This window comes from Moschus berezovskii, chromosome 4 (genome assembly GCF_049115385.1).
Source record: "Moschus berezovskii isolate FMDL1 chromosome 4, NW_MosBer_1.0, whole genome shotgun sequence".
NCBI classification, from domain to species: Eukaryota; Metazoa; Chordata; class Mammalia; order Artiodactyla; family Moschidae; genus Moschus; species Moschus berezovskii.
In genome coordinates this window covers 63,240,698-63,267,334 of record NC_142463.1, presented here as the reverse complement: position 1 = coordinate 63,267,334, position 26,637 = coordinate 63,240,698, and the positions used below count along the sequence as shown (strand labels likewise).

Sequence of the window (26,637 nt, the reverse complement as noted above, 5' to 3'; positions counted from 1 at the left end):
AAAACTATTCATGAACTCAACACTGAACTATTGATGGCTATGAGAATTGTTTCCTAGCCTTTTTGAAAATTTCAACCCATTTACGTTTAAGGTAATTATTGATAAGTACGGTCCCGTAGCCATTTTCTTTATTGCTTTGGGTTCAAGTTTATACACTCTTTCTGTGTTTCCTGTCTATAGAAGATCCTTTAGCATTTGTTGGAGAGCTGGTTTGGTGATGCTGAATTCCCTCAGCTTTTGCTTGTCTGTAAAGCTTTTGATTTCTCCTTCATATTTGAATGAGATCCTTGCTGGGTATAGTAATCTGGGCTGTAGGGTATTTTCTTTCATCACTTTAAGTATGTCTTGCCACTCCCTTCTGGCCTGAAGAGTATCTGTTGAAAGATCAGCTGTTATCCTTATGGGAATCCCCTTATGTGTTATTTGCTGCTTTTCCCTTGCTGCTTTTAATATTTGTTCTTTGTGTTTGATCTTTGTTAATTTGATTAATATGTGTCTTGGAGTATTTCACCTTGGGTTTATCCTGTTGGGGACTCTCTGGGTTTCTTGGACTTGGGTGATTATTTCTTTCCCTATTTTAGGGAAGTTTTCAACTATTATCTCCTCAAGTATTCTCTCATGGTCTTTCTTTTTGTCTTCTTCTTCTGGGACACCTATGATTCGAATGTTGGAGCGTTTAACATTGTCCCAGAGGTCTCTAATACTGTCCTCATTTCTTTTAATTCGTTTTTCTTTTTTCCTCTCTGTTTCATTTATTTCTACAATTCTATCTTCTAGCTCGCTTATCCTGTCTTCTGCCTCTGTTATTCTACTGTTTGTTCCCTCCAGAGTGTTTCTGATCTCATCTATTGCATTATTTATTGTATATTGACTCTTTTTTATTTCTTCTAAGTCCTTATTAAATCTTTCTTCCATCTTCTCAATCCTTTTCTCCAGCTTATTTATCTGTAACTCCATTCTGCTTTCAAGATTTTGAATCATTTTCACCATCAAAATTTGAAATTCTTTATCAGGTAAATTCCCTATATCTTCTTCTTTTGTTTGTGTTGGTCGGCAATTATCTTGTTCCTTTACTTGCTGGGTATTTCTCTGCCTCTTCATCTTGCTTATATTGCTTTGTTTGGGGTGGCCTTTCCCTCTTCTTGCAGTTTGTGGAGTTCTCTTTATTACGTAGTTTCTTCACTGTGTGTGGGGTTGGACGGGTGACTTGTCCGGGTTCCCTGGTTAGGGAAGCATGTGTTGGTGTTCTGGTGGGTGGAGCTGGATTTCTTCTCTCTCCTTTAGAAGACAATGGGCTGCTTTTCTGGGAGCCTGATGTCCTCTGCCAGTATTCAGAAGTTGTTTTGTGGACTTTACTCCACGTTCAAATGTTCTTTTGATGAATTTGTTGGGGAGAAAGTGATCTCGCCGTCTTATCCCTCCGCCATCTTGTTCCTTCCTCCCCAGAACACTGGATTCTTATATTCCACTTGGTCGTGAGTATCTCTTCCCAGCTGCTCCAGCAAGGCGCAGCCACTGTACCTTACCTTGGACGAGGGGTATCTCCTCAAGGCCGCCCCTCCTGCTTTGAATGTGGATCAGCTCCTCTCGGCCCTCCGGTGCCCAAGCAGCCACCGCCTCCTGGATGTGGTACAGCTCCTCTCGCCACCGCCCTAACCCTGGGTGCGGGGTAGCTCATCTCAGCCACGAATCTGCACGTGGTCGGTTGCGCCGGAGCCGGGCGTCTCCCGCGTCTGCGCCTGCGCCGCTGGAGCCGCTGAATTCCTTTTGATTCACTCCTCCACACTTTCCTTCACTTTGTGGGTCAAGATCTGCAGCTATTTCTCATTTTTTTTCTCTCCATCTACATAGAAACAACTATCCATCATAATCACTCAACATGCATGGAGAGCCTACTAAATCTAAAATCCTGTGATTAGGTTCCCTGCGGTCATAAGTTCCTTTCTGAGTCTACCCTGGCTGACTCATTCTTTTTATTTTTTTCGAGTATAATTGTTTTACAATGTTGCATTAGTTTCTTCTGTACAATGAAGTGAATCAGCTATATGTATACATACATCCCCTCCCTTTTGGACCTCTTCTCACTCCACCCGCATCCCACCTATCCAGGTCATCACAGGGCACCGAGATGAGCTTCCTGAACTTTATAGCAGGGTCCCACGATTTATCTATTTTACACATGGTAGTGTCTATTTGTCAATCCTAATCTCCCAATTCCTCCTTTCCTTCCCTTCCCCTGCTTTGTCCACAAGTCTGTTTTCTATGTTTGCATCTTTATTGCTGCCCTGGAAATAGTTTCATCTGTACCATTTTTCTAGATTCCACATATATGCATTAATATACAGTGTTTTTCTATTTCTGACTTACTTTACTCTGTATGACAGACTCTAGGTCCATCCACATCTCTACAAGTGACCCAATTTCATTCTTTTTTATGGCTGAGTAAACAGAAATCTCTAGTTGGCTTGACTAAGAAATTTGTCTCAAAATCCAAGTTTCTTTTGTAATAATGAATCACCACTCTCCTTCTGGTCTTACCCTTACTTGTCAGTGTTTAGTGATTTTTGATGTCCTAATTCTCTGCCAAGACTTGACTACTAGTCCTTGTTTACCAATCCTTGTCTTTCTCTTCATCGTTTTTGGTTTGGCCTGTCTGTCCATATGCCTCCCTGGCTTCTGACTCATGTCTTGTCCTGACCCCTGGTATCTATGTATATGTGCTCTAACTTAAAAAATTCACCCAAGGATTAAGTGTAGTTAGAAAAAACATCAAAAGGAGTTAGATTTGGGGGTCCTTTAATGTTTAGAAGTTGGGAGGACAAGGATCCAGTAAAAGAGACTGAGAAGGAACTGCCAGTGAGTTTGAAAGAGTACATTGAATATTGCTCATAAGCCAAGAAGAAGAAGCAGTCAACCATGTTAAATGCTGCTGAGAAATGGAGAGAGAGGGCATCTGAAAACTGGATTAGGCAATCAGACCACTGCAGGTCTTTGGTGACCTTGTTAAGACTAGAGTGGGCTTAAGACAGAATGGAAAAAGAGAAGGTAGAATTAGAAAATGTGGGAGGCTTCTGTGAAGAGTTTTGTTGTTAAGAAAAAATAAAGCAGAGCAATTAGCTAATTGTTTGTTGGTTCTAATAATGGGAGTTTTGGGATTTTGTATTTATACATGTCTCCTCTTCACTCCTTCTTGGTTTACTGCCACCACTTTATTTTAGACACTGGTCACATTTTACCTGTGACCAGGTTTAATTATAGAAGACTCTTATCTGGGCTTCCCTGGTGGCTCAGCGAGTAAAGAATCTGCCTGCAATGCAGGAGACGTGGGCTTGATCCCTGGGTCAGGAAGATCCCCTGGAGGAAGGCATGGCAATTCACTTCAGTATTCTTGCCTGGAGAATCCCATGGACAGAGCTGCCTGGCAGGCTACAGTCCACAGGGTCGCAAAGAGTCAGACATGACTAAGCGACTAACACACACACACACACACACAAACAGACTCTAGCCAATCTCCTCAACTACAGGATTTTTTCCCCCCTCTGTACTCTAATACATACTGCCTTGCTCATCTTATTTTTCTTTTAATTTAAATTTTTTTAAAATTATGAAAGTATGATAACATATTTACAGGAGACTTGGAAAATACGGGATAAGGTTACATATAGTTCCACTATATATTCCTATTTTTTTAAGTAGATAAATTAAGATTTTTAATTGGAGTTTCAATACTAAGCTCTCAAAAATTAATCTGGCTCAACTTATTTAATAGCTCTAATCTTTCTTCTTCTTTGCTTCAGAACTTGAAAAAATTCCTTCCTGCCTGCCACAGGGAATCTGCTTGTCTTCTGCCTCTGTTACTCCCTCCACCCAACCTGGGCTAGTCCTTTTCGAACTCTGCTTATACCACCCCCTGGAACTGTTCAGGTCATTAAAAAAATTCTGGGCAGTTTTCTCTTTCTCTAGGTCTCAAAATCATATCCAACATTTGTGACTTATCTTCTATAGATCTAAAATTATTTCAAAATAAAAGTTTTTTAATCCTAAAAATAAGCCTGCGTGTGTGCTAAGTTGCTTTAGTCATGTCTGACTCTTTGCAAGCCCATGGACTGTAGCCCGCCAGGGTCCCCTGTCCATGAGATTCTCCAGGCAAGAATACTGGAGTGGGTTTCCATACCCTACTCCAGGGGATCTTCCTAACCCAGGGATTGAACTCGTATCTCCTGCTTTACAGGCCCATTCTTTACCACTGAGTCACTGGGGAAGCCCCTTTACACAGTCATATATATACTTATATTTCATTTTCCTAGTAAGATTTTTAAAAAGCATCAGTGATTATAATTAGTTTTTCTTGAGCTGGATTACTCTGTGGAGATGTGGCATCACTGTTAATTAGTTTCTATTAAAAAGCTCTCACAGTAATCACAGATACTGCTAGGTTTTACCATAGTTGCTTTTGAAAAGAAAAAAATATATATATATTCATTTCATACTTACCATCTTGTCTGAGTACTTGTTTCCTTGATTTGGGGGACCACTTGCATGCCAACATCTCTCTCAAGTTGCTTAAGGGTGAAATTTTTATCTGGGTAGGCTGTACATTCAATATAGGCATCTTTCACACTGGAAGCGTTCTGGTCACTGAACTTAATGGGGGCGCCAAATTCACTTCGTTTTCGAGAAATCATATATGTAATCTGCAACACAGGTGAGCAGTAAAGGAGACAAAAGTCTATGGAGAGGATCGGATGTGTGGTCGACAGCACTGGTGTTCTGCCTATATCCTCTTGGATGCGATTTCTGTGCACCTTTCCAGGTCTTGCGCTCTCAGTTCCCAAATCCACCACCTATTGCTCCCCCACGGAGGATGCTCTAGGGCTACCAGGCCACTTTGCCTGATGGTACAAGGAACAGGAAGTGACTGGATTATATCCTGACCAGGGATAGACAGTAGGAGACACAGGTAAGCCCATCTCTTTTGCTTCTATTTGGGACAACTCTGAGGTATAACTTACACTCCAGAGTTCCCTAGGGGTGCAGGCTGAAGCCTTCCCTCTGCTAGACTTTTGCCTAAGAGTGCATCCTTGCAGAGCTTCTGCCATGTCTCTGTCCTGCTGCTCCCCCCATTCTTTTCTGAGACACGTTAATCACCTGTACACAATTGCTCCTCGCAGGGGCTGCTCCGGGAATGCCTCGTTTCCTAGGGCTGCCGTAATCACATACCACAGACTAGGTGGCCTAAAGCAATAGGAATTTATTCTCACTTGTTTGTGGAGGCTAGAAGTCTGTAATAAGGATGGATGTGTGTATATATAGCTGATTCATTTCCTTGTCCAGCAGAAACCAACACAATATGGTAAAGCAGCTATACCCCAACTTAAAAAAAAAGGAAAAAAGCTGTTAGAGGATTGGTTCCTTCTGAAGACTCCGCGGGAGAACGCGTTCCCTGCCTCTTTCCTTGCTTCTGCTGGCACGGCCAGCAATCCTAGGTGTTCCCTGGGGGCAGATCCATCACTCCAACCTCTGCCCCCGTCTTCCATGGTGTTCTCCTGCTGTCTCTCTCTTCACAACGCCATCTTCTTATAAAGACCCCTGCCATATTGGATAAAACTCCCCTTATTTCTTTCTGAAGTACTGGAGGGTAGGACTTGAACTTATCTTTCGGGAGGAGCTATAATTCAACCCATAACACCCACCTAAGACAGTGACCATTCTTCTATCAAAAGAAAAACCATAACCCCACAGCAAACATAGCAGAGCATATGGATTCCTCAGGAATAAGTGTTGCTCAGCTCTAGGGAGGTGATGACTGGAGATCATATTCAAGCTGCTGACCTGTTTTGTAGAATCCTTAACTGATTCTTCTTCAATTTCTTTTTCACTGCCCAAAGAAACCCATGGTTTAGAAATAGGTGGCTTATAAATATATGTCTCTTCAGGAATATGATCTTTATATTCTTCTTGATCTTCTGGTAGTTCTGGGGGCTGGAATAAAATAAATAGCATTCTAAAATGTATTACCAGAAAACAAACTTACAGTTACCAAAGAGGAAAAGAGAAGAGAAGTAAATTAGAGGTTTGGGGTTACCATATAGATACTAATGTGCATGAATGTGTGCAAGCTCGCTCAGTTGTGTCCTATTCTTTGTGACCCTTTGGACTGTAGCCCACCAGGCTCCTCTGCCCAAGGAATTTTCCAGGCAAGAATGCTGGAGTGGGTTGCCATTTCCTTCTCCAAGGGATCTTCTTAACCCAGGGATTGAACCCATGTCTCCTGTATTGGCAGGTGGATTCTTTACCACTAGCGCCACCTGGGAAGCCCCATATACAAACTACTATATATAAAATAAAGAACCAACAAGGTCTACTGTATAGCACAGGAAACTACACTCAATATTTTGTTATAATCTATAAGGGAAAAGAATCTGAAAAAGAATATATATGTAAGTATATGTATGTGTGTATATATATGTCTGAATCACTTTGCTGCACACCTGAAACTAACACAACACTGTAAATCAACCTTACTTCAATTTGTTTAAAAAGAGATAAGTTCAGCAAAAAATACATACATATATAACCAAATTCAGGTTATAATTATACATGTATATTTTGCAATAAACTTTACTTTTATATAAATTCATTAAGCTCTCCCTTATCATTTTTCTTCTTTGTTGGTTCATGCTGTTCAGTTATGAGAAGGAAACTAAGAAAAAAGGGAAGAATAAATGGCAAAAAAGAAAGAATTTAAAGACAAAAAAGGAAGCTGAAAGAAGAAAAAGATGGGAGAAGAATAAAGGGAAAAGATGTGTGGTAAGAAAAAAGTATTGAAGAATATGGAATGCTAAAACTTGATAAAATACAAAACTAATTTTCTCTGATTTAATAATGCTTTTTGATAAGAAGATTACATGTATGAATAAACATGATATCCACTAAATTATAAACAGTGAATGTTTTTTTAAACCAGGATGTCCATAAAGAAGAGGTACAGAGAGGTACAGGTATGGATATAAATACAGACATAGATAGATAGATGTTCATTGCTACCTTGTTCATAATAGTGAAAAAAAAGGACAATTAAATGAATGTCAGTAGGGAAAGGGTTGATACACTGTGGAATCATCAAAAAATAAAATCTCATAAAACAATTGGAATGAACAAACTCAATCTGTATATATATGATGTCTAAATGTATCAAAATGAACAGATCCTAGAATTTTACAATTCAGTGAAAAACAAGTTGTATAATTTTATGTAAATTTTAAGCAATAAGATATATTATCTGTAGAACGTACATACATGGTGACAGTATGAAACCATGAACAAAAGACGATAACAACCTTAGAACAATAGTTCCTTATAGAGATGTTTGAAAAATCGAATTAAGAAGGATGTGTAAGAGGGAGTGAAATGTTATCTGTTATATTTTGTTTCAAAAGAATTTAAAGTAAATATGATAAAATATCAATATTTGTTAATTTGTTCATTTGTTAATTCTGTATAGATATTTATTTCATCATGTATACCTTTCTATACACTGGAAATATTCCAGCATAATAAAAAACTAAAACACAGAGAAAAACAACCATAAAAATGAAATAGAAAATGTTGACTAACAAATATATAGTTATATATATATTTGTTATATATAACTTTGAAAACAAATTTTCAAAGTCTTAGGTATTTTAAAACTCTATGGGTTTCCTTTATTTTTCTTGCTACTGGGCAACCATGCAAACGCCTCTGTCTCCCTCACTTTGACTACACTTCCTTATGAGGATGCTAGACTGGAAGGCAACTTGTTACCTTTCATGACCACTTTGAATGCAACACCCCAAAGATGAATTGACTTCTTTTCCTTGGAAACTACCATTCTGTTATTTTTTGCTTATCTTTGACACCCAATTCCCTTCAACTGCCCACTGACCAAGTTGTCCTTTCAAATTTTTGCTTTTGAATAATCATAGCAAACATATATAAAGCCCCAGCTTTGTGTGAGGCAGTGTGCAAAGGGCTTTTCCTGTTTTGGCTTACTTAATCTTCACGACAGCTCTACTGGTACCACCATTTTGCAGGTGAGAGGTCAGTAACTTACCTGAAGTCATGGAGATGGCAGGAGAAGAACCAGGAATATAGGCCAACAAATGGCTGAGAGCAGATTCGCTATTTCCACTCTCATTGGGTAAGTGAAGGGCAAAGAAGGAGATGTCTTAGCTACCTCACTCCACACTTAATGCTCATGATTGCAGCCATGAAATTAAAAGACGCTTGCTCCTTGGAAGGAAAGTTATGACCAACCTTGATAGTATACTAAAAAGCAGAGACATTACTTTGCCAACCAAGGTCCGTCCAGTCAAGGCAATGGTTTTTCCCGTGGTCATGTATGGATGTGAGAGTTGGACTGTGAAGAAAGCTGATCGCCAAAGAATCGGTGCTTTTGAACTGTGGTGTTGGAGAAGACTCTTGAGAGTCCCTTGGACTGCAAGGAGATCCAACCAGTCCATTCTAAAGGAGATCAATCCTGGATGTTCATTGGAGGGACTGATGCTAAAGCTGAAACTGCAATACTTTGGCCACCTCATGTGACGAGTTGACTCACTGGAAAAGACTCTGATGCTGGGAAAGGTTGGGGGCGGGAGGAGAAGGGGACGACAGAGAATGAGATGGCTGGATGGCATCACCGACTCTCTGGACATGAGTTTGAGTGTACTCCGGGAGTTGGTGATGGACAGGGAGGCCTGGCGTGCTGTGATTCATGGGGTCGCGGAGAGTCGGACACGACTGAGCGACTGAACTGAACTGAACTGAACTCTAGGTCCCAGGGAATCAGAGCCGAACAAGAATAAACATGAATGTGTCTGCTCCCCACCCCCAGCGGTAGTGTTTCCTTCTGACAATCAACAGGTTGCACTGACTTAGGGTGTGCTTACATTTAAATAGTTTTCCTTGCCCTCTTCAGTTCCAATAAGATAAAAGTTAAGTCCATACTTGAAGTCTCTATCGTAAACAAGGAGAAGCTCTTCTCCAGGATATTCCTACAAAAATATAATCAAAAGAGAAGGTTAATGTTCAGCAGTCATTCAGTTTATTCAGATATTGACACAAAATTAATATTTCTTTAATCAATCAATCATAGAAGATAACCATAGTGCTAATCTATCATTAATAACCCCAGATTGCAAAGTTATCTTATTAACTTACAAAAGGTCTTGAAACACAATAGATGGATAATATGTATGGCTGAGTCCCTTCACTGTTCACCTAAAACTATCACAACATTGCTAATTGGCTATAACCCAATACAAAACAAAAAGTTTAAGAAAGAAAGGAAAAAAATAAAAACCACAATAGGTTCAGGGAAATTTACCACGCAATTTTATTTCTAACAAGGGAAAAATGGAAGCATTCCTTTTATCTGGTGTTGTACTCTTTAGCATGTTTGCATACAAATTAGGACCAAAATTATGAATGTTTACAATCAAAGCAGTATGGGAAGATAGAGCAGGTTCCCTTTCTAGTTAAAATTGGGCAAGAACGAGCTTTTCTGGGTGTGGAATAAGACAATTTGTCATTGATAGGAGTTTGTTTTTCACAAAGGGTCATTGAGAAGGATTCCCAAAGAGACATGAGCAAGGTAGCATTTGCCCACGGTAATGGGAAATGCCAGATTTGAACTCAAGAATCTCTCCAATTTTTGTAATTATGTATCAGGAACCTCTTGAGGTAAGGCTGAAAAATAAAGAGGGGCGACATACTTACCTGAACAATTTTTTTGACTGGGTAGAAATCAGATACTGCAGCTCTGTTTGCAAAGTCTGCAAAAATATCTTCTTTTCTGATAAGTTTGTAAGGTTGTTCTTCTGTGACATCTTCATCCACTCTGCAGTTAAATATTTCCTGGGTCTTGGTAGTTAACACTAAAGGATAAATTTCTGGATGACCTGGGAAAGGCAAAGTGAATTTAGACATTAAATATTACCATTTAAAATATGAATACTAGGAAATGTGCAGTTGTTTGCTTTAAATAATGGTCTTGGTTAAAATTTTAAAAGACTTTAAAATCATTGTTCATATTTTAAAAGTAAGTTTGTCCATTATAAAAAATGTCAGCAAATAAATTTATTTATAAAACAGAAACAGACTCACAGAAAACAAACTTATGGTAACGAAAGGGGAAACGTGGTGGGGGAGAGGGATAAACTGGGAGTTTGGGATTGACATATACTCACTACTATATTTAAAACAGATAACAAACAAAGACCTACTGATTAGCACAGGGAACACTACTCAATATTCTGTAAAAACCTAAATAGGAAAGAATCTGAAAAAGAATAGATATATGTATTTGTGTAACTGAATCACTTCTTTGTACAGAAGAAACTAACACAGCATTGTAAATCAACTACACTCCAAAATGAAATAAAATTTTGTAAATGTCAAAAAGATAAAAAGCCAGAAATAACAATTACTCATAATACTATCTCTCAAGAGAGAACTTATTTTAATTGTTTGTTTTATTCCAGTCACTCCATACATATTAATAGTATCTTAAATGAAATTCTAAATCCTGCCTTTTGTACTTACCATTATGTCAGTAGAATTTTACTATGACATTGTATAATTTTTCTAATGCATCATTTTAAACTAGCGTATTTCTGTAACATAGTTTTTAATCACTCTGTTGTTGGTAAGCATTACTTTTATTTTTCTAATTTGTTTCTAATGATTATAAACAACTCTACAAACAATATACTCTTGCCTAGAAAATCCCATGGATGGAGGAGCCTGGTAGGCTGCAGTCCATGGGGTCGCTAAGGGTCAGACACGACTGAGCGACTTCACTTTCACTTTTCACTTTCACACATTGGAGAAGGAAATGGCAACCCACTCCAGTGTTCTTGCCTGGAGAATCCCAGGGATGGGGCAGCCTGGTTGGCTTCCGTCTGTGGGGTCACACAGAGTCGGACACGACTGAAGTGACTTAGCAGCAGCACAAACAAATATCTAGTATAAAATTTTTATCACATTTCAAATTCTTTTCTTAGGATAGGTTTTAAAAGTGAAATTTTTGTTTGAAGGTATTATCGCCAGTGATGTTGGAGAAGACTCTTGAGAGTCCCTTGTACCGCAAGGAGATCCAACCAGTCCATTCTAAAGGAGATCAGTCCTGGGTGTTCATTGGAAGGACTGATGCTAAAGCTGAAACTGCAATACTTTGGCCACCTCATGCGACGAGTTGACTCACTGGAAAAGACTCTGATGCTGGGAAAGGTTGGGGGCAGGAGGAGAAGGGGACGACAGAGAATGAGATGGCTGGATGGCATCACTGACTCTGTGGACATGAGTTTGGGTGAACTCCGGGAGTTGGTGATGGACAGGGAGGCCTGGCATGCTGTGGTTCATGGGGTCGCGGAGAGTCAGACACGACTGAGCGACTGAACTGAATTGAACTGAACTGAGGCTCTAACCTAAACCTGTATCACCTTCCTAAAACACCCCCTCCCTCACTGCTCACCTGCTGCTTTCTCTCACCAGGTGACCTCATTTCCCCTCACAGAGAAAATTCTATCTGTACTGCAAAGGATCCTGTGACAGCCTGCAGCCCTGCCCAGCTGATCAGCACAAGCCCTGACTTTCTGCCTTTCCCTCCAGTCTGAAGACCTGCCTGCTCCTCTTCGCCCTTCTCAGCCCATCAGTGCTTCTTCCTCCCTTCTGACATTCCTACCTCTGAGCTGTTTGCCCTTAGTATGCCCTTCAATAGGTACCACTGCTCCCCAGGGCTCTTTTTCACAGTCAAACTTGTTGTTCAATTCTTCACTTCTTAAAGCTACTGACTTTCCAATTAGGTCATACTGGTAAATCTGGCAGTGAGGAGGAAGGTGGGATAGGGACTCCCTTTTCCCTCTTCTGGTTCCCCAATCCCAGAACTGCCCTCAGAAGAAGAAGAGGGGAAGTTCAGGAGGCTTCCATTCCTCTTCTTCCTGTCCCTTTGCCCCCACCCCAGGTCAGTCCTGGGCAGCAGCAAGCCATAGGACACTGGATGGAAGGGAACAAGGTATCATTTTACCTGTTGCCATCTCCTCTCTCAAGCCTTCTTCTCATTTTCTTTTTCTCATCACTAGCGTCTACCACTCCAGTCTCAGTTCTGCATTTACCCCCAGAACTCTGTCCCCTAACAACATGTTCCCAGAGTCTCAGAACCCACTCTCATCCTCCCAGGCCCCATACCTGGGTGTCTGACCCCCTCCCTCCACTGCTCAACAAGAGCATCATCGAGGGGAGAAGTGCAGGTGGCCTTTCAAGTAGGAATTGTGAGCTTATTTTCCCACAGAAACACTGACTTCTAGCCCTAGTGGCTCAATGATATAATAATTCAGGTGATTTGGGGGTTTTTAGTCTCCAGGAAAGGGGAGCCTGGTGGGCTTCCATCTATCGGGTCACACAGAGTCGGACACGACTGAAGTGACTTAGCAGCAGCAGCAGCAGCAGCATAGGTGTAACACTTATTATATATGGAAATATATTGCAAAGTACAATCAGTTGGCATAATAAGTAAACATTTGGAATATAAGTTGATAAATTAGAAAAAAACTGCCCGTTTTTATCTCCTGAAAAATACTAATCCTAACACCCGGCATACAGGAGGTGCTCAAAAAACAACTGCTGACTTGATTCACATACAATTATCCTTTAAAACCATACTGCTAGCTATAATTTGCAGTGTCCAATATATAGTGAGTTCCTGCAATTTTGCCATGGAAAACCACTAGGTGGAACTGTGAGACCCACACAGAGCTAGAGTTGGCTGGTGGCTGTCTCTCATGAACAGACGTGCTCACAAAGGCCAGAAAGCTTCCCACCATCCAAGAAACTGGAAGGGCAGGGACCAAGATGGTATTCTACGTCACCCACTCCCACTAAACATACTTCAAATCCTACTGGCTAGATATTCGTCATAAAAACAATCCTTTCACACTGAGCATTAAAAGAAAAATTTATTTAGCTATACTGGGTCTTAGTTGCAGCATATGGGATCTAGTACCCTGACCAGGGATTGAACCCAGGCTCCTCTGCATGGGAGTGTATTATAGTAACAACAGTTAATGCAGACCTTCTCTGTGACCGCCCTGTGTAAGGAAGCATGCATGTACTACCGAATTTCCCTTCTGCCTCATGGTCATGAGATGAGTGTCGCTACCTCATTCTTCAGATGGGGAAGAAGCTCAAAAAGGTGAAGTCATTTGTGGCCACACAGTCACTAAGTGGCTGAATTATGATTCAAACCACATCTGTCTAACTCCAAAAGCTGTGCTATTAATCTCTTGTGGTAAACAGAATAATGCTTCCCCCAAAGACAGCCATATCCTAATTCCTGAAACCTGGAAACATGTTGCCTTATGTGACAAAAGGGACTTGCAGGTGTGATTAAGTTAAGGATCTTGAGATGAGAAGGTTATTGGGCTTCTGAGGTGGGTCACGTGAAATCACAAGGGTCCTTATAAGAGGAAGGCTGGAGGGTCAATATCAAGGAGGAGACGTGACAGGGAGGCAGAGGCCAAAGTCAGAGAAAGATTAGAAGATGATACGCTGCTGGTTTTGAAGACAGAGGAAGGGGCCAAGAGTCAATTAACACTGGGAGCCTTTAGGTGGGAAAGGTAAGAAAACAGACTTCCCTTCAGAGACTCCAGAAGAATCAGCCCTACCGACAATTTGATTTTACCCCAGGGAACGCAATTTCAGATTCCTAATTTTCAAAACTGTACAATAATAAATTTGTGATGACTTGTTACAGTGGCCATAAGCCATTAATATACCATGGATATTCTAACCGATATTAAAGTGTGACACATAATTTGGGTAAATTATTTAACTTTTGGGAGTCATAGCACCTCCAGCCTCTAATGGCCACAGTAACACTAACTTCCTAGGGCTAAAGGAATGAGAGAAGTATTCCTGACACAAAGCTCAATAAATGTTAATTATGTAGAAAAATCACACATCATCTCTAGAAACCTCCAGACATTGCCTGTTAGGGCCTTGGTGGTGGTGATTTAATTGTTTCAATTCTCTCATGCATTGGAGAAGGAAATGGCAACCCACTCCAGTGTTCTTGCCTGGAGAATCCCAGGGATGGGGGAGCCTGGTGGGTTGCCGTCTATGGGGTCGCACAGAGTCGGACACGACTGAAGTGACTTAGCAGCAGCAGCAGCAGCAGTGTCCAAGTCTTGCAAACCCATGGATTGTAGCCAGCCAAGCTCCTCTGTCCATGAGATTCTCCAGGCAAGAGTACTGGAGTGGCTTGCCATTTCCTTCTTCAGGGCATCTCCCCACCCAGGGATTGAACCTGTGTCTCCTGCATTGCAAGCAGATTCTTTACTTGTCTGAGCCACCAAGGAAGGCTGTTAGAGCCTTAGGAGACATTTTTTAGCCAGTCTGTTGATCCCTTGGTCCTTGGTAGGAAAGGGAATCCTACTCTCAAGCAGCACAACAGCCCCAAGCCTTGAGTGACAGTTGGCAATTACAGGAGCCCACAGCAAGGGAGTCTGGGAGTAGAGAGTAGAGAGAGGTTGTAGGACAAAGGGATGCTAAATCAAACCTCTCAACTCTCACTACAAAGTGCTGAAATTTCTTTTTTCTTCCCTAAAGAAACATGCATGCATGCATGCTAAGTCATAGATCTGCTTACTAGTTAATTATTTAGTCAGAAAATATTTACTGAGCATCTACCACGCGAAAAACATGGTGCTAGTGCTAGGGTATACAATTGAGAGGGGGAGACATGTTAAGTATATAAATACACTCAGAAACAAATAGGGACAAAGGGTGACAAGTGCTACCTAGGAGAAAACTGGGTGAGAGAACATAGAACTAAGGAGGGTAGTAGTTTTGGTGGTCTATTTAGAAAGGAAGAATAGGGAAAGCAGTTTATTCATTCACTCAGTCAATCAACAAATATTTTTTGAGTGTTTATTCTGCATCAAGATAGGCATTGGGGTACAGTGGTAAACAAGAGTTTCTGTTCCCCTGAAGCTTGTGTGTGTGCAAGAAAGAAACAGAGAGAGAGGAAGGGAGAGACGGAGGAGAGACGTGCAGGAGGGAGAGGGAAGAGGGGGTGACAGGCAGCGAGCGCACACAAGGGCGAGTCAGCATGGGTGTGTGTGAACAGGATATAAACGCACAAACTAATAAATATGCTCCGTCCTCATTATTCACAAATCACGTACCTGCAAATTCACTTTCTAAAATGCATTTGTAACCCAAGATCAATAGCTGTGGCACTTTCACGTTCACTAGTGGACATGCTTCAAGGTGGCAAAAAATGTGAGTCACCCAACGTGCATGTGGCCAAGGATGCTCTAACGTCTACTTGCCCTCAAACTGCAGTGTCCTTTCCACTGTTGATGCAGTGCCACATTTTTTGTGCTTTGTACTGATGATTTGCCTGTTTAAAATGGTCCCTGAGCTTACAGCTAAAGTGTTGTCTAGTGTTCCGAAGTGCAAGAAGGTTGTGATGTATTTTATAAGAAAACATGTGTATTATTAGATAAACACCAGTCAGGCCTGAATTACAGTGCTGTTGGCTGTGAGTTCAATGTTAGTGAATCAACAATATATGTATTTCCCTGTTTCTAAACATGAACTGCATCATCTAAGAAAACTCTAAGGGAAAGTTTCAACAACAACGACAAAAATAAAAGTTGCTAGAATAAGATTATTTAGCCTCTAAAAGTAGGAACAACATCAGTTTAGTTGTTTAAGTTCTAGTTTATTTGCTTAAAAATCAGCTTCTTTCCTTGAAATAATAGAACCCTAACATGACGTACTGATATATGTTGCCCATGAGCCAGAGTTTGAAAAATATTATTATAAAAAATCAACAACTTTATCGTTACAAAATAAACAACACACTCTATAGTTACAAAAGGTCTCAATAATCATAGGATGTTAGATTTTTAAGAGACTGTTCAGTTTTAAATTCTCTCTTCCACTCTTTTAATCTTTCTTCAAAAATTTTATTTTATATTCTAAATAACATGATGTACTTTTAGTACATGCACATTTTGTTCAATCATTTCAATTTATAATTGCATATTGCTTGTTGCATATTAAAATGTTGCAGAACTGGGGACATGGACTCTGAATTGTATTTCCACTTACCCATGCTCTCCATATTCATGGGTTCTGCTTCTTCACTAACTAGAATATAATAAAATGATGTTAAATTTACATTTTTGAATCAGATATGTATCTTAGTCTTCTACCAAGTCTTAAAACATAAAACACAAAAGCAAATACACAATGAAGACTTAAGCTATTTATTAATAATCAAATAGAAACTGAATAATTGTCTTTCTCACAGAATAATATAATTATATATTTTCTATAATATTTATGTCATTTATCACATGATATTTAGTTGACATTGTAATGATATGAATAAAAATAATAATAAATCCCCATATTTTGAATTCCACTTGCGTTTGACTTTATGACAGCAAAAAATGTTTGAGAGATAATACCATGATTGTTTTGGCTGCTAACAGACATACAAATACTAAATCCATAAAAATCCCATAAATGAAAACCGTCCTACCAGGTAATGTCATTTTGGTTTTGGCATGTTTTGTTCTCTTTCGTTTTTGAGGTTTTGGAGCCATGGCTCAGATTTTCAGCTGCATAAAGAGAGGATATAATTAGCATCATTTATAGTTTCAAATAATAAGTATTATCATCTAATAAACATAAGAATATATTTCCTAAGTTTTGTCTTTGGCTAAAGCGCTGGATGGCATCACCGACTCTGTGGACATGAGTTTGAGTGTACTCCGGGAGTTGGTGATGGACAGGGAGGCCTGGCGTGCTGTGATTCATGGGGTCGCGGAGAGTCGGACACGACTGAGCGACTGAACTGAACTGAACTGAACTGAAATCATGGTGTGGGTTTCCCTAGTGGTTCACGAGTAAAGAATCCGCCTGCCAGTACAGAAGACACAGATTCAATCTCTGGGTGGGGAAGGTACCCTGGAGAAAGAAATGTCAACCCACTGTAATATTCTTGCTTGGAGGATTCCAAGGACAGAGGATCCTGGTGGGCTACAGTCCATGGGGTCACAAGAGTTGGACAGGACTTAGCGATTAAACAACAGCAAATCAACATGTATCTTCACAGACGGGTGTTTTGTGACCAAAAGTTTATTGCAATAATAGTCTTCTTAGTGAGATCTTGCCATTCCAGGGCAGCCATTCAACTGAAGCTGAAGTTCTGGCAAGAGACACTTCAAGGTTTCTACCACAGATCCTGACATGGAAGTACAAAAGAGGACACTGGATCCCCTGCCTCCTGCTACTGTTTCCATTTTAGGAAGCTGCTCTGTGCTGCCCTGTGCCTGGCAGGTGTCCCAGCTACAAACACAGGCTTAAAGTCCATAGGCAGGCACAGACTCACAATGTGTACAAATATGCATGATTTTTGCATAATATAAATAAACCTAGATGGCATATGAAAAAGTAGAGATATCACTTTGCCAACAAAGATCCATATAGTCAAAGCTATGATTTTTCCAGTAGTCAAGTATGGACATAAGAGATGAACCATAAAGAAGGCTGGGCACTGAAGAATTGATACTTTTCAATTGCAGTGTTGGAGAAGACTCTTGAGAGCCCCTTGGACAACAAGGACAGAAAGCCAGTTAATCCTAAAGGAAATCAACCCTGAATATTCATTGGAAGGACCGATGTTAAAACTGAAGCTCCAATACTTTGACCACCCAATGTGAAGAGCCGACTCATTGGAAAAAAACTCTGGTGCTGGGAAAGATTGAGGGCAGGAGGAGAAAGGAGCGACAGAGGATGAGATGGTTGGATGGCATCATTGACTCAGTGGATGTGAGACTGAGCAAACTCTGGGAGATGGTGAAGCCCGGCGTGCTGCAGTCTATGGGGCTGCAAAGTGCAGACACCACTTAGAGTGAACGACAACAAAATTTAAATAGTACTTTTGTCCTAGAATGTGTACATGTAACCACTGTGTCTTTATCTGTACTCTCAGAGAATACCTCCAAAAGTTTTCTGTGGAATTACTCACCAATTTTGACAGGATATAACATGTTCAAGGTCATTGCCATGACACTAAATCCCTGTCATCTCAGCGATCAGCTCTGACCCATCTTGTTAGATGCATAAGATGTGATTTCAGGAGTCTGACCAGCAGGGTTTAAAAACAGACCTTTATACCAGTTTAGTGGCCTTAGGCAAATTATTGTGCAATGGATGGCTCTGACCCACTGTTTCAGCCTGTTGAGTCTCCTCCATCCTACTTCCCAGCCTTAGTGTAATTTCCCATCTTGGAACTAGTCTTTGTCTCAGAAGATTCTTATCAATGTACCCATCTCTATATTCTATCCCAGCGATATTTGACTTAAAATACACAGAAACCTCGTGAAGGTCACCCAAACTCACCTGACATATGCACACACACCCACACACACATACTATTTATTTCACAAATATTTACTGAGTGACTATAATGTGCCAGATGCTTTCCCAAGTATTAGGAATATAGCTGTGAAAAAATAGGCAACATTCCTGCCCTGATAGAGCTTATGTTCTAGTGGGGAAAGAAATAGCAAAGAAAGGAACAAAATAATCAGTACCTCAAATGATGATAGCTATCAAGGAGAAAAGGAAAAGCAGAGGGGGAGTGTAGGAGGAGAGAGGGTGCACTCAGGGAAGACCTCACTTAAGTAACACTGAAGCAAAGTCCCAAGAGAATGGAGGGAGCCAGAAATGCAGGTAATAAGGGAAGAAAGGGTATTTCCAGGCAGAGGGGAAGGTAGGTGTAATGGTTCTGGGGCAAGTGTTTGCGTGGTGCTTTAGGAAAACACAAGAAGGTCATGATGGTTGGAGCAGAGAGACTGAGGGGAAGGCTAGGACCTGAAGTTGGTTGGAGAGGTAATGGAGCTATGCTGCTGCTGCTGCTGCTGCGTCATTTCAGTCGTGTCCAACTCTGTGTGACCCCGTCATATTAACAGTCAATTTTGCTGTAGAAACAAATGCCCTTTACTGCTCAGTAACATGCAACAGCAAACCTTTCTTCCCATGTTCTGTATTATGGCTGTGGGTGAGATGCTGCTTCAGGTCTTTTTCTGGGACACAGGCTGAAGGAGCAGTGCCTATTTGACACATACTACTTTTGCGGCAGTAGAAAACGTGAGAGCTAATAAAATCGAGTAATGCTTTCTAACTCTTCTCCTTGGCACTGGTACACTGTCCTTTTTTGTGCTTACATTCCATTGGCTCAAGCAAATCACACAGTCAATCCTGATAAGGGGGTAAGAATGTATGCTTGCCTAGGAATGGGTCAGAATGTATGATCCCTCCTACAAGGGAGGTGGATAGTTGGGGGCAATGATATAATGTACCACACGAGGGCTAGGTCATGGAGAAGGACTTTGGGTTTCACTGTGAACGAGGTGTGGAGCTTTGGATGGTTTTGAGCTGGGGAGTTACTTCACTTGACTTGACTCACATTTTGAGAATCACTGTGGCTGCTGTGATGCCAAGACTATAGCAAGGAAAGAACTGAAGTAGAGAATCCAATTAAAAGACAGTCAATTATCCAAGAAAGAGATGGTGGCAGTTTAGATCAGAGAGGTGAGAGTGGGATGGAAAAAGTGACTGGATTCAGGATAGATTTTGTAGGACCCATAGTATTTGCTGATGACTTGGATGCAGGTTCTGAGAGAAAGAAAGAGATCGAGGATGACTTTAGTGAGTTTTGCCTCAAGAACTGAAAGCATAGATTTGCTGTCTATTGAGACGGGGATTCCCGGGGAGAATAGTTTTTGTTTTTTTTTTTTTTAATTTTTATTTTATATTGAAACATACTTGGTTAATGATGTGTTTGTTCAGGTATACAGCAAAGTGATTCAGTTATATATGTATCTGTTCTTTTAAAAATTCTTTTCCCATATAGGTTATTACAGAATATTGAGAGTTTCCTGTGCTATACAGTAGGTCCTTGTTAGTTATCTATTTAAATATAGCAGTGTGTACATGTTAATTCCAAACTCCCAGTCTATCCCTGTCTCCCACCCTTTTGCCCTTATAATCTTAAATTCATTCTCTAGGTCTGTGAATCTGTTTCTGTTTTGTAAATAAGTTCATTTGTATCATTTAAAAAATTTTCACATATAAGCAATATCATGTGATATTTGTCTTTCTCTGTAAGGCTTACTTCACTTACTACGATAATATTCAGATTTATCCATGTTGCTTCAGATGGCATCGCTGCTGCTGCTGCTAAGTCACTTCAGTCATGTCCGATTCTGTGTGACCCCAGAAATGGCAGCCCACCAGGCTCCCCCGTCCCTGGGATTCTCCAGGCAAGAACACTGGAGTGGGTTGCCATTTCCTTCTCCAATGTGTGAAAGTGAAAAGTGAAAGTGAAGTCACTCAGTCGTGTCCGACCCTTAGCGAACACACGGACTGCAGCCTACCAGGCTCCTCCATCCATGGGATTTTCTAGGCAAGAGTACTGGAGTGGCTTGCCATTGCCTTCTCCGAAAAGAATAGTTTTGACAGGGAAGATCAGGAGTTCAATTTGGGGCACATGAAATAGACTATATACTGGGAGGATGGAAGTTCATTTTCTTTCCTATTATTTTGACCTCTGTAACTGGCACAGTATATGTACCAAGAAAAATTGTTAATGATTCCTTGGTCCTTCCTTCCCTTCTTCTATTCTTAGCTTATGAAATTCCAGTCTAAAAAAAGTCTTTTTCCTAAGTTGTGATTAACTTCCCTCGTGGCTCAGATGGTAAAGAATCTGCTTGCAAAGCAGGAGACCCATGTTCGATCCCTGGGTTGGGAAGATCCCTTGGAGAAGGGAATAGCTACCCACTCCAGTATTCTTGCCTGGAGAATCCCATGGACAGAGGAGCCTTTCGGGGTACTGTCAATGGGGTGGACATGACTGAGTGACTACTGGTTTCACTCTTCTTTTTTTTCTGTGAATAAGCTGTATGCATGCTGTATTAGTGTTCTATTGCTGCTAAAACAGTTATCACAAACTTAGTATCTTAAAACAATAAAAATTTATCTCATAGTTCTGTAGTTTCAAAGTCTGGCTAAAATCAATGTGTCAACATGGAAATGAATCAGCATTTCCATCCTTTCTAGAGGTTCTAGGGAAGAATTCATTCCTTGCCTTTTCCTACTGCTGGAGGACCCCAGCATTTCTTGACTTGTGGACCCTCTTTCTCCATCTTCAAAACCAGCAATGGTGGGTTAAGTCCTTCTCGCATAGAATATTCTGACCTTCTCTTCCTCCTCCCTCTTCCACTTTTAAGAACCCTGGTGATTACCCTGGACTCACCTCGGTAATAAAGGATGATCTCTCTCTTTTAAGGTCAACTGATTAGCAATTTTAACTTCACCTACAAATTTAATTCTTCTTTGCCACATGTAGTAAAATAATCACGGGTTCCAGGCAGGTGCTACTTGAATGTATAGGTCTCAGCTCAACATAAACCATCCCAAGAAATACCAAATCAATTATATGTGCCCAGTTCTTTTCAAATGTTGCTATTAAATGTGCATGGGTGTGCTTAGTCTCTCAGTCATGTCCAACTCTTTGTGACTCCATGGACTGTAGCCCTCCAGGCCCCTCTGTCCCTGGGACTTTCCAGGCAAGAATACTGGAGTGGGTTGCCGTTTCCTGGTCCAGGGGATTTTCCTGAACCAGGAATTGAATCTGTGTCTTCTGCATTGTAAGCAGATTCTTTACCGTCTGAGCCACCAGAGAAGCCTGTTAGGGTCGTAGAAAACATTTTTAGCTAGTCTGTTGATCCCTTGCATCCTTGGTAGGAAAGGGAATACTAGTCTCTTGTATCTCCTGTATTGGCAGGTGGGTTCTTTATCACTGAGCCACCTGGGAAGCCCTAAATTACAGCAGGTCTTGCTACATTTTTTTCATAAAACTAACAGCATATTTTGTGTAGTGAATGTGCTATATTATATTTTCCAAAATTCTCTCATTAAATTGACTACTTCAAGGTCATGAAAAACTTTCAATACAGCTATCAACTTTACTAAGATTACTCTGAAATGCTCACCATATTTTTCCTGTTCCCAACGGAAGTAAATTCCATTATGATTAAGAGTAGCAGAAGAGATATTCATCTATTCCTAAAATAAAGGTTATGTCTACCCCAGAGGCTTGTACTACAATTGGTTTTCAAAGCCACCATAGCTGATTGAATTTAAAAACAGAATTCATGAAAGATAATACTTAGAAATATTTAAGAATTCCATTTAAGTATTTCTGATATTAAAACTATTAATTTTCTTTGTAAATTAACTCACTCATTCCAGAATGCCTTTTTGCTACCAGTTGTACCAAAGGACACATTTTCTACCTTCCATAACAACAGCAAAAGACAATTGGGAGTGACAAAAGAAGTGAGCACAGTGGACCCTCCTCCATAGCTGTGGGTTCCAGTGTTGGATTCAACCCAACTCAGATCAACAATATTGAGGAAAGAAATTCCAGAAAGTTCCAAAAAGCAAAACTTGAATTTGCCATGCACTATTATTTACATTATATTAGGTATTAAAAGTAATTTAGAGATGATTTAAAGTGTACAGCAGGATGTGCTTAGGTTTTGCAAATAATACACCATTTTATAAAAGCACCCTTGGATTTTGGTATCTGTGGGGGAGCCTGAAAAAAAAAACCCTGCCATGGATACTAAGGGACAACAGTACTGGGTAAATGCTCTGTGCAACAGTTCACGTTCAAAACCTGTGATGGCACTCCACTGATAATGAGGAGCATTGCATTCAGAGCTGTCCATGACTTGGTTCCAAACTAAAGACTCGCCTGGGACTGTGTTTTTCTATGAGGCTTCAGGAAGATAACTACTGCAAATGAAGGGATAAGTGACATGAATTATAACTGACATAATCCAGCAATGTAAACAGTTATTAGCTTCCTCTCTTCAGTTTATTCTGCTGTATTGCACATACCTGTTTACACTTTCCCATCTGTTACACGTATGCCTGTGTGGCTCACAGCCATTCACGAGATTTTTAATTCTAAGAAAACCTGTAACACTGGAATCTCATCTTCACCTAGTGTCTTTCTATGAAAGTATTACTTCCTTAAGACTTCTTCAATTATCTGACCTTGTCTAGATGGCCATCAGCCTCTTTATCCTCTTTTATCTTCCCAAAGTAGATGTAAGTTCATCATGCTTGCCTCCACCACTTTCACTTTTGTTAAAAAATAGAGATTTAGAATAAGATCCAAGACTAACATCTTGGGAGTCTTGTAAGTATGTCTCCAAGAACTGCTGCTTCTTGGTCAGTCTCTACCAAGATCCTGATGATTAAGCTTCAAGGTTCTCCTGGGCTCTTCTGCCATCTTTGGAGAAGTGCAAGACACCCACCCTCCAGAAATAACTGTTTCTACAATATTTGTTAGTCTTCTCTTCTCGTTTCTCCCCTTCTAACCTACTTCCATTTATTTCCAAGATCAGATATTTACTTATTTAAGTAGATGCTAAATCATGACTTCTCCCTTTGATATATCTCCTGAATTCCAAGCTTTCCTTTCCCATAGCATCCTCTGGTTTAGGCCTTCAACATGTCCTCCTGTATCAGGAGTTCCTGTCTTGTGCCATAAATCCCTTTGGCAGCTTGGTGAAGAACATGCATCAGACAAAAACATGGGATTACAAGGAATACATTATACTGAAATACAGTTATCAAACTATTTTAAAAATTATGGTATAATAATTTATGTGCTTCTTTATTAATATATTAAATAAGATCTAGCAGTGGTTCTAATGACTGCCTTAATTTTGAAGAAGTGGTGAGCATAAATAACATAACATCCATGATATTACATGAAAAGGTGTATAATATCTTTTGATGAAAGTCACAGGTCCCGTGAATACTACTGTGGTTTGTTACCAAAGAATGCATTTCAATTAGTGGTTAGTCAAAATAAACATGCAATTTTTTTTCTGTCCACGGATTCCTCTTCCCCTACCCTGCCACTCGACCAAGTAGATCATGAACATTTAACTTTCTGTTAAATGTTCCGCTTCTGTTCCAACCAGCACAGTCCTACAGGGCAGGCCTTCAGAGTGCTCTTTCTAAATTGCAGATCTTTAAAAGCCACTTCCCTGTATACTAGGGAATATAAAGTGGGTTTCTATCAGCCACAGAGGCATTCTCCTCCAGTGAAAGTGAAGTCACTCAGTCGTGTCTGACTCTTTGCAACCCCATAGAGTGTAGCCTACCAGGCTCCTCCGTCCATGGGATTTTCCAGGCAAGAATACTGGAGTGGGTTGCCATTTCCTTCTTCAATTCTCCTCTAGTAGTATAGAAAAATCCCATGGATGGAGGAGCCTGGTAGGCTGTAGTCTGTGGGGTCGCTATGGGTCGGACACGACTGAGCGACTTCACTTTCACTTTTCACTCTCACACATTGGAGAAGGAAATGGCAACCCATTTCAGTGTTCTTGCCTGGAGAATCCCAGGGACGGGGGAGCCTGGTGGGCTTCCATCATGGGGTCGCACAGAGTCGGACACGACTGAAGTGACTTAGCAGCAGCAGCAGCAGTATAGAAATAGAATTCATTTGAAATGCAAGTTTCCTGGACTCCCACTGTGATTCTGAAGATCTGGGTGAGCCTGGGACTCTGCATTTTTTAAATTACTATGAGAGGCAGTCTTACACTTGTGATCTGAAGACCAGATTCAGCAAAACAGAAGGGAGTCCAAACGTTAAGCATCACTTTTAACACCCTCCGCAGTCAGCTTACTACGTCTATTCTTCTAGTTCTACTCTGGCCTCATAGAATTACTATCCATTCTCTAAACAGAGAGTGAAAACTCCCTGCCCTCCCCACCCCCCATCTTCCATAAGATGCACATCTCTGCTTGCTGAAATCTTACTCATTCTTAAAGGCTCAATTCAACCTTCTCTCTGAAGCCTCTGCAATTTGCTCACTCAGGCTAATACAATCCTGTTTTCCTTGATACTTTCTAATCACACTGCAGCCTAGTTAATTATGCCGGGCTTCTGCAAAGCCAAGAGCCTCAAACTCAGAGCTGCCTGAAGGATTGGTGTAAGTTCATTCAACTTTCAGAATACACAGTGAGGAAAGAGAAATTATTGAATGTCAATTAGGTTCTGGAAGTCAACAAAGGAATAAGATAAGGCCATTACTTTCAAAGAGCTAATGTTCCTCTGTTTACCTTCTTCATGCCATCTACTAAAGCCCTTTCTTAAGTTCTGATGACATCTAATCACTTCAATCCACATTAATCATTACTTCTTTGATCTGCTATACCAGGATCATGCTGTTTTCCTTTTCATCCATCTATCCATCCATCCAGTAATTATCGGGTTTCTACTATGTTCCAGGCAATGTGAAAGCACTGAGACTATAAAACCTGTGTACAGGTACTGGCCCTCAAAGTTCTGAGTGTCGTTAACTGCTCTCTCATTATTATTTTTGTCCCCTGGCTAGGCTGTAAGTTCTTTGAAAGCAGGGAAAGTTTTGTAGATTTATGTAGTCTTCACCATGTCCGTGTACATCGCTGGCACAGCGAGTGCTCCTAATGCCCTTGAAAGAGTGAGTAAAATACTGTTTTCCAAACCTCTTTTCCCACTCAGAGCTTCCCTTACCTGATACTGCTAAAGTGAAGGGGAAAGAAGTCTCTTCGCAATACCCTGGAGAAAAATTCCTTCGGGAGCTGGAGATGAGAGTTTGACTCTCCTCTCTCAGAAAAACGAGTCCCAAGAACACAGTCTTGTTCCTCCAGCAAACGGTTACCCTGACGCATCCGTTGCTAAGAGAAAAGAGGCTGGCCCTCTGCTGAGATTGACAAAATGGCATCACCAATACAGTGCCCGCTCCCTTCGGTCTCTTTCAAAGCAGATTTGTGATTGGTTTCTATGGTGATGACGTCACTCAACCTGACCCGAACGGAGGCCCGCAAGTTTTCCACCACTAAGGAAGGAGATGTGCAGCTTGAAAGTGTAGATAGCTGCAACCTGGCCTGACTTTAGGACTGCCAGGCTTGATCCATGCCTCGTCGTACCCAAAGCAGCCGTACCCAAAGGAGAACCGTTCTAGGGTGAGGTCTTTAGCATCAGGGAACGAGGGACGATGTGAAGATTTAGGGCTGCTGCTCTGCCTCCCCAGCTGCGACCTGATGCCCTCCCAGGAACCTGCTTAGATTTCCGTCTGAAGGAAAGAAAATACGGCTCGATCGGGTTTCGCGGTGTCCTGGAACTTTTCACGTTTTACATTTACTTCTTGCCAAAATAACTTTTGTACAAAGTGTGAGCCAAAATGAAAGTATGAATCTCCAGGGGAAGTTGATTAAATCCCTCAGCATCACCAGGGTTCATTTTATCTATAATTATGGCTCCTACGGGATCCATACAGTAAAGCTCCTCTGTTATCCGCCCTCCCCCCCTTTAGAAAAATAATTAAAACTGCCTAATTTCTAAGCTGGCGGAATTTAATAAAGTAATTCAATTGATTTCTGTAATTGGTCTAAATTACTATTTTCCGTTCCGTCGCTCAGTCGTGTCCGACTCTCTGCGACCCCGTG

The 26,637-nt window shown here is 40.8% G+C and overlaps 1 protein-coding gene across 2 annotated transcripts in view; it reads right to left on the bottom strand.

Annotated features, from left to right (window-relative positions):
• The window catches only part of DNAI3 (dynein axonemal intermediate chain 3), an 85,178-nt gene extending 59,337 nt beyond the window's left edge, over positions 1–25,841 (bottom strand). For both annotated transcript variants that reach the window (XM_055402182.2, XM_055402185.2), the window contains exons 1-7: positions 25,703–25,841; positions 16,595–16,673; positions 16,159–16,197; positions 9,760–9,941; positions 8,931–9,035; positions 5,833–5,982; positions 4,495–4,694 (exon numbers count right to left, since the gene is read on the bottom strand). In XM_055402182.2, coding sequence (XP_055258157.2) covers positions 4,495–4,694; positions 5,833–5,982; positions 8,931–9,035; positions 9,760–9,941; positions 16,159–16,197; positions 16,595–16,658 — 740 coding nt within the window. In that variant the 5' untranslated portion in view covers positions 16,659–16,673; positions 25,703–25,841. The remainder of the gene's footprint in view (positions 1–4,494; positions 4,695–5,832; positions 5,983–8,930; positions 9,036–9,759; positions 9,942–16,158; positions 16,198–16,594; positions 16,674–25,702) is intronic.
• Between the last annotated feature and the right edge of the window lie 796 nt (positions 25,842–26,637).